This window comes from Oncorhynchus kisutch, linkage group LG4, assembly GCF_002021735.2.
Source record: "Oncorhynchus kisutch isolate 150728-3 linkage group LG4, Okis_V2, whole genome shotgun sequence".
NCBI lineage: Eukaryota > Metazoa > Chordata > Actinopteri > Salmoniformes > Salmonidae > Oncorhynchus > Oncorhynchus kisutch.
In genome coordinates this window covers 41,166,319-41,186,807 of record NC_034177.2, presented here as the reverse complement: position 1 = coordinate 41,186,807, position 20,489 = coordinate 41,166,319, and the positions used below count along the sequence as shown (strand labels likewise).

At 43.8% G+C, this 20,489-nt stretch overlaps 1 protein-coding gene across 1 annotated transcript in view; it reads right to left on the bottom strand.

Moving 5' to 3' along the window:
* The window catches only part of LOC109888892 (neural-cadherin-like), a 112,197-nt gene extending 94,809 nt beyond the window's left edge, over positions 1-17,388 (bottom strand). The window contains exon 1 of the mRNA XM_031821516.1: positions 16,044-17,388. Within this exon, the coding sequence (XP_031677376.1) occupies positions 16,044-17,094 (1,051 nt within the window). The 5' untranslated portion in view covers positions 17,095-17,388. The remainder of the gene's footprint in view (positions 1-16,043) is intronic.
* Between the last annotated feature and the right edge of the window lie 3,101 nt (positions 17,389-20,489).

The window sequence follows — 20,489 nt, the reverse complement described above, 5'->3', positions numbered from 1 at the left end:
AAGTTGGCTGGATGTCCTTTGGGTGGTGGACCATTCTTGATACATACAGGATACTGTTGAGCATGAAAAACCCAACAGCGTTGCAGTTCTCTACACAAACCGGTGCACCTGGCTAGGGATGGTAAGGTGAGCATATTACTGCCACACCGGCAGTCATGAGTCATAACCGCAGGCAAATTCCTTGTGACTGTTTAGTCACTGTAACTAGGCTTCTCTAGGCTCTGATGCTGCTGATGGTCATTGGTAGCCTACCAAACTTGCTAACTGTCTGGTACTCAGCACTCTATTGTCTGACATCAATGCAAATGTAATGGAAAATCTAATCAAACACTTCATGAGAGCCCATGAGCTCATGTTGCGCAACATTTCTATAGGCTATTCAATTGTGTGAGAAACAAGAGTTTTGATGGCCTTTATTAAAAATAGAAGGATCAGCTTTCTATAGGCAAGGTCTACTTCAGTATATTTATTTCTCAACTTTCCTAATATTAAGCATTTTTTAAACACATCATGTAGCCTAGCCCATGGGCCTATATGTTTTGATAAGGTTTGTATCACAACTAAAGTGGCCATATAACTTCTTAAAATTAAGCACATGAATCCGCTTTACAAGGGGCGTAGAGCCTAACTGGTATACATACATAAGCAGCTCATGAGTTTCAAGTTTGGGGAAGATAATTTTCACCATAAAAATGCACCTTTTATAATAAAAGCATTACATGCATAATCACATTTGAGGTCACTTTTGAGCATGGTGTTTTCCTGCAAATGTATTGCATTTTGGAACATTCACGCGTATAGCGTTGTGTGCGCATTGCTGAGCTTATAATGTGAAGAAATAGCCTAATAGTTTAGCAACATTTTAAACTAAACGTTCTGATCTGTTGAATCAGCCTCATTGCTTTAAAAAAAATGTTGATGTGAGTGGTTATCTTAATATGGGATCTGTCGCATCCCACAACTGTCCTAGACTATATTTGGAATATTTCTTTCTCGCACAGAAGGACAAGTTGACCAATAGAATAGGTCAACTTTTGTACTATGGAGGGTAGTAGATTGACATAGACTAGTGCTTTTACTGTTCGTTAGGCCTACTCATCTAGTTGGCTGACGAAAAGTACATGTGGACAGTTCTTCCAGTTTCTTCAATATGTGCCTTGGAATTGGATAAGTGGGACGAGCACAGTTACGTCCCCAAGATGCCCGTGAGAAGAACACGACCACGTGACAGGCATTTGCTAATAATAATTGAGATATCTGAGAGAACCATGTGAGTGAGAGGTGCTTCAGAACACGCAGCCCTGAGAAAGAAATTATAATTATTATATTCAGTAAAACGGTCACTGGCTGCAAAAGGCATGTATTTTAGGGTGCATTACAGCCACACTAGGGGGGATTCCGACAGGAAATTCGAGGCATTATCAATTGCTTGTCAAATTGTGAATGACAGACTGATGAAGTGTGTGCAGTTCGTGCGAGAAACGAAGCAGAGCTCATCCGTTTCATGAAGTGTTTTCAAATCATCATTAGAGTCGCATCATGCAGCCATAAAAAGACATTTGAAAATAACAGTAGCAAGGCTATATACAGACACCGGTTAGTCAGGGTTATTGAGGTAATATGTACATGTAGGTATGGTTAAAGTGACTATGCATATATGATGAACAGAGAGTAGCAGTAGCGTAAAAAGAGGGGTTGGCGGATGGTGGGACACAATGCAGACAGCCTGGTTAGCCAATGTGCGGGAGCACTAGTTGGTCGGCCCAATTGAGGTAGTATGTACATGAATGTATAGTTAACTTCTCTAGGGTAGGGGGCAGCATTTGGAATTTTGGATGAAAAGCATGCCCAAATTAAACTGCATTCTACTCAGGCCCAGAAGATAGGATATGCATATAATTAGTAGATTTGGACAGAAAACACTCTAAAGTTTCCGGAACTGTTAAAATAATGTCTGTGGGTATAACAGAACTGATTTGTCAGGCTAAAACCTTTGACAGGCGAAAACCTACTTCAATTCGGGAAGTAGGATCTTTTTTTTGTAGTTTTCTATTCAATGCCATTACAGTAGCCATTGCCTTAGGACTCAAATTGCATTTCCTATGCCTTCCACTAGATGTCAACAGAACATTTTCAGGCTTGTATTCTGATAAATGAGGGAGTAAGAGCAGTCTGAATGAGTGGACCCTGCCGTGTAACAGAGCTTTTTCATGTGCGCGACCGAGAGAGTGCCTTTCTTGTTGACCTTCTATATTGACGACGTTATTGTCCGGTTGAAATACTATCGATTATTTAGGCTAAAAACAATGAAGATCATCAAAGTTAAGTGATTCATTTTATCTTTATTTCTGACTTGTGTAACTTCTATTTGGCTGGTTACTGTTTGTAATGATCTGTCTGCTGGGCTATGTTCTCAAATAATTGTAAGGTTTGCCTTCGCCGTAAAGCATTTTTGAAATCTGACACCTTGGTTGGATTCACAAGAAGTTCATCTTTAAACCTATGTAAAATAGTTGTATCTTTTCTGAATTTTATCAAGAGTATTTCTGTATTTGAATTTGGCGCTCTGCAATCTCACTGGATGTTGGCCAGGTGGGACGCCACATACCCTAGAGAGGTTAAAGTGACTATGCATATATTATAAACAGAGAGTAGCAGCAGCGTAAAAGAGGGCTTGTGGGGGGCACACAATGCAAATAGTCCGGGTAACCATTTGGTTACCTGTTCAGGAGTCTTATGGCTTGGGGGTAAAAACTGTTGAGAAGCCTTTTTGTCCTAGACTTGGTACTCCGGTACCGCATGCGGTAGTAGAGAGAACAGTCTATGACTGGGGTGGCTGGGGACTTTGTCCATTTTTAGGGCCTTCCTCTGACACCGCCTGGTGCCGTACCAGTTGCCGTACCAGGCAGTGATGCAACCGGTCAGGATGCTCTCGATGTTGAAGCTGTAGAACCTTTTGAGGATCTCAGGACCCATTCCAAATCTTTTTCGTTTCCTGAGGGGGAATAGGCTTTGTTGTGCCCTCTTCACGACTGTCTTGGTGTGTTGGACCATGATAGTTTGTTGTTGATGTGGACACCAAGGAACTTGAAGCTCTCAACCTGCTCCACTACAGCCCCGTCGATGAGAATGGGGGCGTGCTCGGTCCTCCTTTTCCTGTAGTCCACAATCATCTCCTTAGTCTTGGTTACGTTGAGGGATAGGTTGTTATTCTGGCACCACCCGGCCAGTTCTCTGACCTCCTCCCTATAGGCTGTCTCGTCGTTATCGGTGATCAGGCCTACCACTGTTGTGCCGTCTGCAAACTTAATGATGGTGTTAGGGTCGTGCCTGGCCATGCAGTCGTGAGTGAACAGGGAGTACAGGAGGGGACTGAGCACCTCTGGGGAGCTCCAGTGTTGAGGATCAGTGTGGCAGATGTGTTGCTACCTAACCTCACCACCTGGGGGTGGCCCGTCAGGAAGTCCAGGATCCAGTTGCAGAGGGAGGTGTTTAGTCTCAGGTTCCTTAGCTTAGTGATGAGCTTTGAGGGTACTATGGTGTTGAACACTGAGGTGTAGTCAATTAATTGCATTCTCACACAGGTGTTCCTTTTGTCCAGGTGGGAAAGGGCAGTGTGGAGTGCAGTAGAGATTGCATAATCTGTGGATCTGTTGGGGTGGTATGAAATTTGGAGTGGGTCTAGGATTTCTGGGATAATGGTGTTGATGTGAGCCATTACCAGCCTTTCAAAGCACTTCATGGCTACGGACGTGAGTGCTACGGGTCTGTAGTCATTTAGGCAGGTTGCCTTTGTGTTCTTGGGCACAGGGACAATGGTGGTCTGCTTGAAACATGTTGGTATTACAGACTCAATCAGGGACATGAAAATGTCAGTGAAGACACCTACCAGTTGGTCAGCACATGTCCGGAGCATACGTCCTGGTAATCCGTCTGGCCCCGCAGCCTTGTGTATGTTTACCTGTTTAAAGGTCTTACTCATGTCGGCTACGGAGAGCGTGATCACACAGTCGTCCGGAACAGCTGATGCTCTCATGCATGCCTCAGTGTTGCTTGCCTCGAAGCGAGCATAGAAGTGATTTAGCTCGTCTGGTAGGCTCGTGTCACTGGGCACCTCGGTTGTGCTGCCCTTTGTAGTCTGTAATAGTTTGCCATCCCTGCCACATCCGACAAGTCTGAGCCGGTGTAGTGTGTTTCAATCTTAGCCCTGTATTGACGCTTTGCCTGTTTGATGGTTCGTCGCAGGGCATAGTGGGATTTCTTGTAAGCTTCCGGGTTAGAGTCCCGCACCTTGAAATCGGCAACTCTACCCTTTAGCTCAGTGCAAATGTTGCCTGTAATCCATGGCTTCTGGTTGGGGTATGTTCGTACAGTCACTGTGGGGACGACGTCCTCAATGCACTTATTGATAAAGCCAGTGACTGATGTGGTGTATTCCTCAATGTCATCGGAAGAATCCCGGAACACGTTCCAGTCTGTGATAGCAAAACAGTCCTGTAGTTTAGCATCTGCTTCATCTGACCACTTTTATAGACCGAGTCACTGGTGCTTCCTGCTTTAATTTTTGCTTGTAAGCAGGAATCAGGAGGATAGAGTTGTGGTCGGATTTACCAAATGGAGGTCGAGGGAGAGCTTTGTACTCGTCTCTTTGTGTGGAGTACTGGTGATCTAGATTTTTTTTACCTTTGGTTGCACATTTAACATGTTGATAGAGATTTGGCAGAACTGATTTAAGTTTCCCTGCATTAAAGTCTCCGGCCACTAGGAGCGCCGCCTCTGGGTGAGTGGTTTCCTGTTTGCTTATTTCCTTATACAGCTGGCTGATCTTAGTGCCAGCATCTGTTTGTGGTGGTAAATAAACAGCCACGAAAAGTATAGCTGAGAACTCTCTAGGCAAGTAGTGTAGCCTGCAATTTATCACAATATACTCTACTTCTGGCAAGCTAAATCTAGAGACTTCCTTAGATTTCGTGCACAAGCTGTTGTTTACAAATATGCACAGACCGCCCCCCCTCGTCTTACCCGAGTGTGCTGTTCTATCTTGCCGGTGCAGCGTATATCCCACTAGCTGAATATCCATGTCGTCATTCAGCTATGATTCCGTGAAACATAGAATATTACTGGTTTTGATGTCCCATTGGTAGGATATTCGTGATCGTACCTCGTCTAATTTATTGTCCAATGATTGCACGTTGGCGAGTAATATTGACGGTAACGGCAGCTTTCCTACTCGCCTTCTCTGGGTCCTGACAAGGCATCCGGCTCTTCGTCCTCTGTACCTGCATCACTTCCTCCTGCAATTAACTGGGATGTCGGCCCTGCCGGGTGTTTGGAGAATATCATGTGAGTCTTGCTTGTTGTTGAAAAAAATCTTTGTCTAATCCGAGTGAGTGATCACTGTCCTGATATCCAGAAGCTCTTTTCTGCCGTAAGATACGTTATAGAAACATTATGTACAAAATAAGTTACAAATAACGCAAAAAAAACCCACATAATCGCACAATTGGTTGGGCGCCCGTAAAACTGCTGCCATTTCTTCCAGCGCCATTTCTACAACTTGATTGGAGTCCACCTGTGGTAAATTCAATTGATTGGACATGATTTGGAAAGGCACACACCTGTCTATGTAAGGTCCCACAGTTGACAGTGCATGTCAGCGCAAAAACTAAGCCATGAGGTCAAAGGAACTGTCCATAAAGCTCTGAGACAGACAGGGTACCAAAACATTTCTGCAGCACTGAAGGTCCCCAAGAACACAGTGGCCTCCATCATTCTTAAATGGAAGACGTTTGGAACCACCAAGACTCTGGCCGCCCGTCCAAACTGAGCAATTGGGGGAGAAGGGCCTTGGTCAGTGACCAAGAACACAATGGTCACTCTGACAGAGCTCTAGAGTTCCTCTGTGGAGATGGAAGAACCTTCCAGAAGGACAACCATCTCTGCAGCACTCCACCAATTAGACCTTTATAGTTGAGTGGCCAGACCGAAGCCACTCCTCAGTAAAAGGCACATGACAGCCTGCTTGGAATTTGACAAAAGGAACCTTAAGACTCTCAAACCATGAGAAACAAGCTTCTCTGGTCTGATGAAACCAAGATTGAACTCTTTGTGTCACATCTGGAAGAAACCTGGCACCATCCCTACGGTGAAGCATGGTAGTGGCAGCATCATGCTTTTGGGATGTTTTTCAGCGGCAGGGACTGGGAGACTAGTCAGGATCGAGTAAAAGATTAACAAAGCAAAGTACAGAGAGATCCTTGATGAAAACCTGCTCCAGAGTACTCAGGACCTCCGACTGGGGTGAAGGTTCACCTTCCAACAGGACAACAAACCTAAGCACACAGCCAAGACTGGAGAGACCTGAAAATAGCTGTGCATGAATGCTCCCCATCCAACCTGACAGAGCTTGTGAGGATCTGCAGAGAAGAAACTCCCCAAATACAGGTGTGCCAAGCTTGTAGCGTCATACCCAAGAAGACTCAGTGCTGTAATCACTGCCAAAGGTGCTTCAACAAAGTTCTGAGTAAAGGGTCTGAATACTTATGTAAATGTGATATTTTTTATTTATTTTTTAATATTTTTTTTAAAATATAAATTTGCACATTTTATAAAACCCTTTTTTTTTTTATTATTTGTCATTATGGAGTATTGTGTGTAGATTAATGAGTGAAAAAAATATTTAATACATTATAGAACAAGGCTGTAATGTAACAACATTTGGGAAAAGTCAAGGGGTCTGAATACTTTCCATATAGGAGGACCTGTTTCTATGTTAACCACTCAACACAAAATAGCTGCATGTGCGCACCTCCTTGGAAAACGCTTGGGGAAAATATCATTTCTATTTTATTCAGCTGTGTTCAATTGTATTCTTCATGATATAAAATAATGCCACGGAATTCTAAGCAAATCGTGTCTGCTAAATGAACTAGTGTAGCCCACAGCCAGATGGCATAGCCAGATCAGGACCTAACATAAGGACAACTCAGAGGATGCTATTCTGTTCTTCTGAAATAGACTACATTCTCTTCATATCATGTTTCTTTAGACCTGTCTAAAATAAATAATGGATTTATTGTGAAGGTGTAGGCTATATTACATGGATTTATTAGACTTTTTAAATTGTAGATATTCCAAAGGTCTGCATCAGTGGCTTGTAAGGTTTGTGTGGAAGCCAGGAGATGCTAAATGAGTTTGTTAATTAACGGTCAATCACCGTGAGACCGGCAGTTATTTCCTTGACAATCACCGGCTGACAAAATGTCATGACCGTTACAGCCCTACACCTGGCACTTACCACCATACCTGTTCAAAGGCACTTCAATATTTTGCCTTGCCCATTCACCCTCTGAATGTCACACATACACAATCCATGTCTCAATTGTCTCATGGATTAATAATCCTTCTTTAACTTGTCTCCTCCCCTTCACCTACACTGATTGAAGTGGATTTAACAAGTGACATCAATAAGGGATTATAGCTTTCACCTGGATTCACCTGGTCAGTCTGTCATGGAAAGAGCAGGTGTTCTTAATGTTTTGTACACTCAATGTAGTGCACCACTACTGGAGCTCAATCAGAGCTCCATAGCTCTTGCTCCTCTATCCCTCTCTCCATTTCCCAGCATGGTGGTGATTGATGGGGGTGTCTAGGAAGCCCAGTCGCCTCCCCAGCCCAGAGTGTACAGGGCCAGGCAGGAGCCACTGAAGAGCCATGCAGGCTTAATGGGAAAACAGTAAGAGTATGGCCCGAGACAGTGTTAATCTATCACCAACACCTGAATCTGGGTTGACGTTGTTGACTGTGCCACGGTAGGAGAGATTCTAAGGACCAATCATTATTGGGCCTGCTGTTGTTGTACTGCATATAAGGAAGAATGTTGAGTCCAACACTTCATAGTATATAATGACATGGCACAATTGAATTGATTGGTATGCAAGAGTATACACAGAACTAGAATGTGTCGGAGCTGCGGAATAATGCTGTTGTCCTCTCATCCCTTTCAATGCCTCACATAGCTCAAACACACACACTATCTATACTCCCCTCCCACACACACACACATTAAGACAGCAGCATGTGTAGAAGTGTTATTAATGGTTAAAGGAGAGGATAAACCTCCCCATTTTCTGAGTGTAATCCAGTGAACAGCCTGTGCTGTGGAACATCATCGCCTCTCACACATCCAAATCTGTATTAGCAGGAAGCCAGCGAGATTAATTCAGATCAATGCTCATCACACAGTGGGAGAGCGAGGGGGAAGTATTAACAACCAACTTTTAACACCCCTGATCACTAACTTGTATGATTACATTAGTGTGACATAAAAAATAAAAATAAATCTGATTCTCTTATTTACATGGTAAATATTAATATTGTGATTCCCCAAATCTATGATTATCATGTATCTGATAGTACAATATTGATGCAATAACAGGGGTGTGTAATGGACTAAAATGTAAATGCATCTCGTATTTACTTTTTAATATCGACACGTATTATTATTTTATTAAGGACCATAAAATGTTTACCAACTAAATTAAGGATTTGACTGATGCAGTCAATGCTCCGCTCCAGAGAAACCCATCATAAGCAACTTAACATGCATTCATGCAATTAATGATTCAGATCGGTTGATTAAAATGCAATCGCTCTAGCTTCCTGGGGCACAAAGGACACAATAATTAAACGCTACACATCTTGTGAAATAGTCACAATGCGAAACAATTTCAACCTCTCAACAATGTTGACATAGAGAAAAAAGTACATTTAAATGGCTTCTCATGGTTTCTATCCTGAGCTTAGTTGTACTGTGTGTGTGTGTGTGTGTGTGTGTGTGTGTGTGTGTGTGTGTGTGTGTGTGTGTGTGTGTGTGTGTGTGTGTGTGTGTGTGTGTGTGTGTGTGTGTGTGTGTGTGTGTGTGTGTGTGTGTGTGTGTGTGTGTGTGTATGTGTGTGTGTGTGTGTGTGTGTGTGTGTGTGACCTCTAGCATTACTAATGACTCAAGCATCATCACTATCCCATTCTCCTTCTCAGTGCACCAGACTGTGTCCTTATTAGTCCACAGCATTAAGCCGGACCCCCACACTGACAATAGGGAGAGGACCACATCCATTAGTTCCATAGAGACGTTCACATGCGATGAGAACATTGCAGAGACACACGGTTAAACTGGGAACAAAGCACACTGAGGAGGTAGTCGGACCACAGACACGGAAACCATAACAGAAGCATATAATATGTGCTCCAACTGCAGGGACGATACAACAAACGGAATGCTAAGCAGTCAGCCGCAGACACAGATAGTCTTTCAAACAGCTGCCTTGCTTGTGGGTAGGCTACATCACCATGGTCTCTCCCCTTCCCTCTTGTTCTCTCTGTGCAAACACGCGCACACACTGGTGTAGCGGTGCCAGGAAAATAACCTGTTCCTCAGCGTAAAAAAACTAAGGAGCTGATGGTGGACTACAGGAGACAGAAGTGTGACGTGGTGAGGTTGGACCCAGGTAAAGAGAAGAGACCAGACGAGGAATCAGTGGTTAAGGAGAAACATAATAGTTTACTGAGAAACGGTAGCCGCAGGATCACAGTACAGTTGTAAGAAAGACAAAAACAAACACTAAGTCTCGACAACTCACTCAGGAAACGACCGCACACAGTAAACAACTTAAGCTTCTGCAAAGAAAAACTGAAACACACCTCTTTTAAAGGGGAAATCACAATGAGTAGTGGAAAACACCTCTTTTAAAGGGGAAATCACAATGAGTAGTGGAAAACACCTCTTTTAAAGGGGAAATCACAATGAGTAGTGTAAAACACCTATTTTAAAGGGGAAATCACAATGAGTAGTGGAAAACACCTCTTTTAAAGGGGAAATCACAATGAGTAGTGGAAAACACCTCTTTTAAAGGGGAAATCACAATGAGTAATAGAACACACCTGAGTGTCATTATTATCTCTAGGATGGTCTCTTCTGCCCTCCGGTGTCAAGTGGAACCATGGCGAGAAGAGGGAGCATGCCCCCATCCACATTGACAGGGCCGCAGTGGAGAGGGTCAAAAGCTTCAAGTTCCTTGGCGTGCACATCAAATCACCGTTTATTGGTCATGTACACAGTTTAGTAAAACGCAGGTGCAGCAAAATGCTAAAGTATATTTCTTCAATAGTGCAGCGATATCTAGCAATAGCAGACCTGAAATTGTGAGGACCTGAGATGGTCCCACCACACCGACACCATTATGAAGAAGGCGCAACAGAGTCTCTACAACCTCAGGCGGCTGAAGAAATTCAGCATGGTTCCTAAAACCCTAACAAACTCCTACAGCTGCACCATTGAGAGCATTCTGTCAGGCTGGATCACTACCTGGTACGACAACTGCACTGCCCCCAACCGAACGGATCTCCAGAGGCTGGTGCGGTCAGCCCAGAGCACGCTGCCTGCCGTCCAGCACATTTACAGCACCGTATACCACAGGTATGACAAAACATTTATTTTTACTGCTCTAATTACGTTGGTTACCAGTTTATAAAAGCAATAAGGCACCTCAGGGGTTTGTAGATTATTTGGCCATGTACCACCTCGTGCCTTATTGCCTATGAATATATCCATATATTACATTTGTAGTTGTTCTGACATTTTTTACGTCTTGTCCATAGTTTTTTATGATTTGATTATTCGTGTGACATTTTATTGCACTGGGATGAGCTGATAACACAGGCATTTTACTGCACCCACTATAACATCTGCTAAACTATGTACGTGACCAACAAACGTTGATGTTCTACTCTCTGATAATATCAATGCCTACACCCTTTGATGGACATGGTTTTAACAACCTCTCATTCAAACTGAGACAAGTTCCCAGTACCTTCATTGTGCTGCCAATAGCTTCTAGTGATGCTTTGTTTTGATAACCAGCCAGACTTTGAGCCAGCTTCAAATATCTCCCTTCAATCTTCAATCAAACTGCCATTTCATCTTTTGACAGAAGTCCCATACAACACAACACAACACAGCACGTTACCCAATTATTGCAATTATATATTTTTTAGCCCTTACTGAAATTCCCATAAAAACTTTTCACGCAGAAACTCTGTCAGCCATTTCTCCGCAGCAACGTCTTTGTCCCACAAACACTAAAACTTCCGGAGTTGTTTCTATACCCTGTGTCGTGTTTTTTTTAATCAGCTCTTCTCAGGGGCTGAAGGTTGAGCCACAGCCATTGTTATCCTCAGTTAATTGGGTCAGTTGATGGTGCAAAAGGTAGAACAATGCAGCACAATACACTGTAGATACAGTGCCTTCAGAAAGTATTCACACCCCCTGTCTTCTTCTTCTTCTTTCACAAATGTATGAAAAATAAAGCCCGAACATAATCTTGATTACGTAAGTATTACATCCCCTGACTCAATATGTCTTAGAAGCACCTTTGGCAGCGATTACAGCTGTGAGTTTTTCTGGGTAAGTCTCTAAGAGCTTTGTACACCTGGATTGTACAATATTTGCGCATGATAATTTTTTCATTCTTCAAGCGCTGTCAAGTTGGTTGATAATCAATGCTAGACAGCCATTTTCAAGTCTTGCCATTGATATTAAAGCCAATTTAAGTCAAAACTGTAACTAGGACACTCGGAACATTCAATGTCTTCTTGGTAAGCAACTCCAGTTTATATTCGGCCTTGTGTTTAAAGTTATTGTCCTGCTGAAAGGTGAATTTGTCTACCAGTGTCTGTTGGAAAGCCGACTGAACTAGGTTTTCCACCAGAATTTTGCCTGTGCTTAGATCCATTCCGTTTATTTTTTATCCTTAAAATCACCCTCGTCCTTTATATTAATAACATTCCACCCATGAGGCCACTAGTCATTTGACTGCAGGAAAGGGCTACAGCGATGTTCGGGATTGGAACATAATAGAAGAATGCTTGCTTAATCAATAGCAGCAAATCGATTCTAGCCTACAGGGGAAACGCCACCAGGGAGTATGTTACGGTGACGCTACAGGGGAAACGCCAACAGGGAGTATGTTACAGTGACGCTACAGGGGAAATGCCAACAGGGAGTATGTTACCGTGACGCTACAGGGGAAACGCCACCAGGGAGTATGTTACGGTGATGCTACAGGGGAAATGCCAACAGGGAGTATGTTACAGTGACGCTACAGGGGAAACGCCAACAGGGAGTATGTTACCGTGAAGCTATAGGGGAAACGCCAACAGGGAGTATGTTACGGTGACGCTATAGGGGAAACGCCAACAGGGAGTACGTTACCGTGACGCTATAGGGGAAACGCCACCAGGGAGTATGTTACGGTGACGCTACAGGGGAAACGCCAACAGGGAGTATGTTACAGTGACGCTACAGGGGAAACGCCAACAGGGAGTATGTTACCGTGACGCTACAGGGGAAACGCCAACAGGGAGTATGTTACAGTGACGCTACAGGGGAAACGCCAACAGGGAGTATGTTACGGTGACGCTACAGGGGAAACGCCAACAGGGAGTATGTTACAGTGACGCTACAGGGGAAACGCCAACAGGGAGTATGTTACCGTGACGCTACAGGGGAAACGCCAACAGGGAGTATGTTACAGTGACGCTACAGGGGAAACGCCAACAGGGAGTACGTTACCGTGACGCTATAGGGGAAACGCCAACAGGGAGTATGTTACCGTGACGCTACAGGGGAAACGCCAACAGGGAGTATGTTACGGTGACGCTACAGGGGAAACGGCAACAGGGAGTATGTTACCGTGACGCTACAGGGGAAACGCCAACAGGGAGTATGTTACGGTGACGCTACAGGGGAAACGCCACCAGGGAGTATGTTACAGTGACGCTACAGGGGAAACGCCAACAGGGAGTATGTTACCGTGATGCTACAGGGGAAACGCCAAGAGGGAGTATGTTACCGTGACGCTGAGGCGAAACTGATCCCAGTAAACAAAGATATTTCTGGAATGACAGATAGAGGTTGTGGCTCTACAATGTCTTTCTCATGAATAGTTCACCTCTATCACCTCAATCTGTCAACTGCATTCCAAAATAACAGAAGTATAGTATAGCATTAGACAAATCGAACAATAGACAGGATCTTATGAATGCATTGACAATGTACTTCAAACAGAAAGGAGCTATGAATGTGAAAACTAGGGCCCACCACAGAGAGGTGAACATAAACACAAACACACACGGGCGTGTGCGCACACACGCACTCACACGGCGCACGCACACGCACACGCAAACACACACCAGCCACAGCTGGAGTTTCTTTACAAATTGAATAAATGCAGATGGCATGGCATTCTGAAATTGTTTTCCATATTAAATATACAGCCCCAGATTCACAAATTACACATGAAATAAGATCAGGTCTCATTCCAATTCATTTCACATCACAGGGGGAATATGCTAATGTTTAGTTGGGGGAGAGGCAGTGAGAAAATGGGAAATTGGATTAAATACAGCCTGAGGCAACTAGGGAAGAGGATGACTAGAACTAGAGAACTCGCATTTTCTGACAAACAGGCTGAGCTCAGGTGCCGTACGAATCAAGCATCAAGGAGTGCTGATCTAGGATCAGGTCCCTCGCTGTCCATGTCATTTTATTAATTGTGATCTAGAAGGAATTACTGATCCTAAATCAGCACTCCTAATCTGAAACGCTTGATAAATTGGAGCCCGTGTGATTGCTATGAGCTAAAACACAGCTCCACGTCTTCATTCCAAACCACTACCACCATGCCCACAGATGTAAAAAAAGGCAGGGGAATCACTCCAGTCCAATTTGCTCAATATTTCTCAAATCTCCTGCCCCTTCCAATACGACAAACAGATTTCACAGGAAAAAGTCCTAGTCAAAGAGAATCAGCTAATACATTCTGTTCTGTGAAACTAAGCTACTAATGCCGATGGCCTTTGTGGAAACCAAATCTTTAGACAGGACTAATGGAGAGTTCCCTTAGCCTCTATCCAACATGACACCTTTCCAGTGTCTATCATGATGACCTAATTCACTGGCTTCTCCTGCAGTCTCCCTCTGCTGATTCCACAGCTGCTAGTGTAGAGGTGACAGAGAGAGAGAGACTACAGTACCATGGACAGCTCACTCTCTCCTGGATCTCATAGGGCTGCCTGGGGTGTAGACAAGAGGCCACTGGGCCACATGCTCACTTTAGCCACACCGGTCACCTAATATCCCTATGGGCCTCCATGCCATAATTACTTGTTTCACCACACAGCCATATTGGAAAAAGTAAACCAAAGCAAACCACATGCAGTAGAGAATACTAAAGTTGAAGGACTGTTGGTGCAAAACACACATCAAATGTGTTTAAACACAAAAAGAGGTATGTTTGATGGGTAGTCTGCTTTTGAAAGGATTTTAGAAAAAGACCAGCCCACAAAAGAAGCTGAAAGAATTGTCTGGCAAGCTAGTCATAAGAAATTGCTAATTTTTAATCAGGCAGAGACAAGTTGGCAAATGAATAGTCCTCGCCTCACAACATCAATATATAGGAGGATTCATATGTTCATAAGAAAGAAAGAATTGTGAATTGATTTTCTCAGAAAACATCGGGTTGCATGAACATTATTCATTCCCAAGAAAGAATTGTGATTTTCGTACAAATTTGCATCCGTCCTATACATACATACAGACACTTACACATCAATGAACACATGCTGTGCATCGAACAACAATAGGCTATTCTAACAAAATCCCTACAAGTTTTTCACATGAACATCATTGAACACTGGGCACACTGGAAAACTGGCACTACAACCAAAATACATTATTATTGGCCCCTGTCCCAACACTGGAAGCAATAAAAGCTCTCACACGCTGCTGTGCATCACAATCAAACACTGGCACTATAAAACCAAAGCAAATCATTGGCCACGGTGCCAAGTTCCAACATCATCTCTGTAAGGGCCCCAACTCTAGGGGCCCTAACACTAGGGGCCACACAACAACTGTCAACACAATTACACTGCAGGGTTTCACATAATTTCTCTCTCCCTCCAAGAATGCCAGAGGTTGTTTCCTGAGTGCGGCATGCAGTGCCTCTCCAAATCCCTGGGAGGGAGTGAGCGAATGAGAGGGGGATTAAAGGTCTAATGCCAGCAGATGAGAAAGAGAGAGTGAGAGAGATGCATGGAGAGATGGGGAGAGAAAGAGAGAGAGAGCGAGAGAGATGGATGGAGAGAATGGGAGAGAAAGAGAGAAAGAGAGAGTGAGAGAGATGGGTGGGAGAGATGGGGAGAGAACGAGAGAAAGATAGATTGAGAGAGATGGATGGAGAGATGGGGAGAGAAAGAGAGAAAGAGAGAGCGAGAGAGATGGATGGAGAGATGGGGAGAGAAAGAGAGAGCGAGAGAGTGAGAGAGATGGATGGATGGATAGATGGAGAGAGAGAGAAAGAGAGAGAGGGGGAGCGAGAGAGAGACAGAGACATCACACTGGATCTCCAATCCAAAAGGATTAATGTTGAAAACAACTTCACAGCCGAGTCTACGTAGAGTATGTCTATGGAGGCCATAACTCTCTGCTGACTGGAGTCTATTTAAGAAATCAATGAATAAGTCAGTTATACCCAGCAGTTATTTAGCCATAATTAAAATAGCTGTTAAAAGTTCATATAGCTGTTAGAGTTACACATAAACATGAGGTTCATAATATCAATGTATGAACATGTAATAATGACAAATAATCTGTGTACATTCCTCACACTGAAGCAGGTAATGTGATACCTTGTCACGTGTTCCTGTTGAATGTATTGTAGCTAGTCTGCTCTAAACGCTTTTTTTCTGACCAGTGTCAGTGTCCTAATGTATATTATGCTCTCTTGGGGCATTACTGAGGGATGGTGACTGCAGGGAGACTTGTAATTCAGCTATCCAGATGGTCGTAAAATCCTGCGCTATTAAGTACCATATAATGCATGCGTAATAGCCGTTTTTCCATTACATTATGGAATTACCACTCTGCACATATCGCACAGGAGACATGCACCCAGTTAAGTGCAGATTTAGTACATAGTACATACCTCGTTCATCTTGTATTTTGACAGTGATTTCGATGAACGGTTCAGTCTCCCTGTCCAGGCGCATGGCTATCACGATATCTCCACTCTCCTTTCCCACGTTGATTGGGGTAATATCTGTCTTCGGATAAACCAGCTCAAAGGAGGCTGCCTGAAACCTGGCTGGGCTCAGGCTCATAACGACAGAACCGATGCTTGCATCTTCGGAGACATTGAGGAAGACCATGCTACCAGAGTCCAACAATGCCCTATGCATCCGCCCTGCCCTACCCAGGCTGCCCAACTCCCCTGTCTGGCCTGGGCGCAGTGGGCACCACTGTCGTGGGGTAACCGTGATCTCAACACCCTTACTGATTCTGCAGGGCCAACCATGGTCTTTAGCAAAAACATAGAACTTGATTGCAGATGGGAGGCCCAGTAGGGAGTCCATCAGCAAAACTTCGCCAGTTTTTGGTACCACATAGAAACTGCCGTTTTTGGGAACAGGGAAGTACGTCAACTCTGCGTTCTTTCCACTGTCCGCATCAAGCGCTTCCATCGTGTAAACCACAGACCGGAGTGGAGTCGCGTCATTCAAAGTTAATTTCAAGTCTGCATTGCGAAAAGTGGGTTCGTGGTCGTTGGTGTCCAAAACATCCACTTTCACCGACGCAACCTGAAAGGCAACATGGCCCGCTGAAACGCATGTTTGGCAACACAAACTTACACTCAGTAGGTATTCGAAGCGCTCTTCCCTGTCCAAAATCCTGGAAGTTTTAAGCAATATATTTCCCTGTTTATGGTGGGCAAAGACGTGGAAATCCTCGCTGCCATTCCCATAGAGTTTCAAGTGCATTCCCGATTCTGGACACCATTTTTGCGCGTTGATGCGCTTCACAGGAATGCTTAGTCCATTCACTTTTGATGCCTTCGGTGAGTTCTCAAATACATGCCCATGAAAGAAAGACAGTCTATCATCCTTTTTATATCCAAAAACAAACAGACAGTAAGTCAATAAAATATACAAAATCATGGTGGTAACAAGTTGTACCACCGAATGGTTCAGGAGTTTCATGTGTGACAGCAAATCAATGAAAGGCAAAAATAAAATGCCCCCGTCTGGTAAAATCAAAAAGCTGTCACATATTTGTCCGATGTCTCCTCCGTGAATTGACCTGGGTCTACTGAACTTTCACCTTAGTATCCGGTGAGATCTCCCGACTGTCTGTCGCTGTTCCATGCAGCACTACGTGCAATCCACCGCTGCAGGCAGTTACTGGTTGCTCGCTACCAGCAGCTTTCAGTCCTGGCGTGCTGGACAGCGCCAAGCGCGGGGGCGTGGCGCATAGGGACGGAATTCTCGGAGAACCCAACCCCATGTGACCGCCTGGTAGCGGCTTGCATCCTGGGATCTAGCCCGTTCCACTGCGGTTAAGAAGTCTGTGACCAAATAAACTACTTGTGCAAACATGAACCATTGAGCACTCTCAGTTATTGATCTCCACTCTTTAGCCCGAAGACTTAGCGGGAGTCAAATACAGACGGTGAAGCAGTTCTCTCCTGGCACAGTCAATTCCAACTCAGATTTTCAATGTATTGTGGAAAGCTAGGAACATGACACATGGTAGAGACAATATGAATGGGCAACATAGTGGCAAATTAGGAGTCAAGGTTAGGCTGCTGTAAATGAGAACTCAAAACAAAAATACTTGTATTGTGAGATGTAGCCTTTTAATAGAGTGAGAAAAGGGCTTTGCAAACTGGGCAGTAGCTCTGTGCTGCCTGTGTTCTGTGTTCAGCAGAGTGTTAACAGTCAACACTATCACTGGTCCATGCCTACCCAGCCACCAGAACACCCCCAACATTGTTATCTTCAAGTGCACCCCAAATTTCTCACAGTAATTTCATGGCTCATGACAATTTGACAACAGCTAAATATGTGGGTACGGACTTAAAATGTGATGTTGCCAAATTGTTTATAGTGTCACACATTAGATAAGAGGGTAACAACATGATGGAACCTGGATGTTTGGTTTCATCCAGAACTCTCCTGTAACCTCTGAGGTGAGACAGACACTTGCGGTACATCTAAATTTTTCACACTTCCCCCAAAACTTGCACACTCCCTGTCGTGGATTTATAAACATTGAATTGGTGTAAGGAGGGAGTTTCGCCCATTGTTAAATCCATGACGGCAGTGTGCAACACGCTTGGGAAGAAGGGGGTCAAGGGCTCCTTCCTGGCCAGTACAGAAAGAGGATGCTTCTCTATCCTAATGAGATCTAAGAGGTTACAACTGTGTTAGTTACATCAATTATTAATGAATATGAGTGCATGTTGTTTGTGTATTAACCTCACTTGATGTGAGAGAGAGAGCACAAATACCATGTATACATTCCATATTCATAATGATGTCATAAACAAATGACACCATTTTTATATATCATATTACATTATGAATGCACTACTGCAACTATCAGTGTAAGAGATGACACGAGCAAGCACAAACTGGCACACCTAAGGGAGCGCGGTGTACTTAGTGTGTGTGAATGTGGCCGAGATTCTGCCTGCAGGGATGAAAAACCAACAGGTTGAACACACACACACACACACACACACACACACACACACACACACACTACAAAAAAAACACGAGGAATACAAAATCTGTGAGAAACCTTTTTTTTCATCCCTCCTACAGCAGAAATAGGGGATGCCTATTCAGTTGCACAACTGAACTGAATGCATTAAACCAAAATGTGCCTTCCACAAATAACCCAACCCCTCTGAATCAGAGAAGTGGGGGGTCTGCCTTAATCATCATCATAGAAGTTGGCGGTTAACTCCCTTGCTTAAGGGCAGCACAGCAGATTTCTCCACCTTGCCAGCTCAGGGAAGGCTACCTGCTGCAAGGGTACCATGGGAAAAAAATACTACTTCTAGCTTCATGCTTACATTTGGCCTGATTCAGACTTAGGAAGTGTATGCCTTTCCTATGCGTTTTGAATGAAGCACTTTTCAGTATTTGGTATTCAGACCTAACTTACACCGGTGAGCAACGAGTTCTTTGAGAGTTGTTCCCTTATGTGTACTGAAAAGGGTGAGTTCCAGACACACCAGGTAAGGCCCCTCCCTTGCATGCTGCCTGCCTGAACTGGGACAACTTGAGATCCCTGTTTTTCTACAATCAGAAGACTACAATGGCCAAAAGGCTGTTGACAATCACTGCCGTTGTTTAACATAGCAGTGACCCTTTCTCCTGTAGTCTCAAAATGATTCAACATTATGTTTCATGTAATAAGGTTTATTTTCTACTTCAAATGGGGCACATGTAACAGAAAAGAAGACTGGTCTCAGCACCAGTGTAACACACGTGATTGTACTTCGTAACACTCTTGTGTTGTGTTTTTAAAGAAAGGACTGTACAGACAGCGATCCCAGCTGATTGGTGATTATTCTGACGATAGACACATGGAAGCACATTAGATATGCAGGACAACGGTATGTTGATGGCTGTAGATTCGGGATTCTTCGCTTGCATGTCAATATCAGACTGGGTACAATGACAAAAATATACTGAACAAAAATATAAACGCAACATACAACAATTTCAGAGATTATACAGAGTTACAGTTCATATAAGGGAATCAGTCAATATAAATATATTCATTAGGCCCTGCTCTATGGATTTCACATGACTGGGCAGGGATGTAAAACAGAAAGGAAAAGGCCACACATTGCTGCTCATGCTCCCAGGTGATTTTAATGATACAATGTTTCGACCTTTAGGTCTTCATCAGGCATTAAGGCCAAGAGGAGACAGTGTGTTCAGCCTGTGGATCCAGAAAGATTCCCTTTGAAGAAGTTTCCTCTCAATGTCCCCTCCCCTGCGTGACATCTTGACCATTTCTATTCCAATGTATCTCAGAGAACTAATAGGATGTCCAGCTTGTACAAAATGAACAGCAACCAGATTGCTTTTCTCCCCTGTCCGTATGTTGCGGTGCTCACTGATCAGGGGGGGGGGGGGGGGGGGGGTAAATGAGTTGCACTTGTACGTGAAGCTGTTTTGAGCACATTGGCCTGGCCACTGGAACCTAATTACCCTCCGGAACCTTGTCCAAGAAAGTTTTTCGCTGGTGGGTAATCAGATTTAACCACAAAGTCTCTCACATTTGGTGAACATAACATGGGGGATATTTAAAATGGGTTTCAATTGTGGGACAGTATCAATAACGTACCAGTGCTTCCTGATAATGTCCTGAAATCAAATCAAATCAAATTATATTTGTCACATACACGTGTTTAGCAGATTTTATTGCAGGTGTAGAGAAATGCTTGTGTTTCTAGCTTTAACAGTGCAGTAATATTTAACAGTCATATCTAACAAATTCACAACAATACACTCACATCAAAAGTAAAGGAATGGAATTAAGAAATGCCTTCCCCAATGGTGAGTATTGGGTGAAG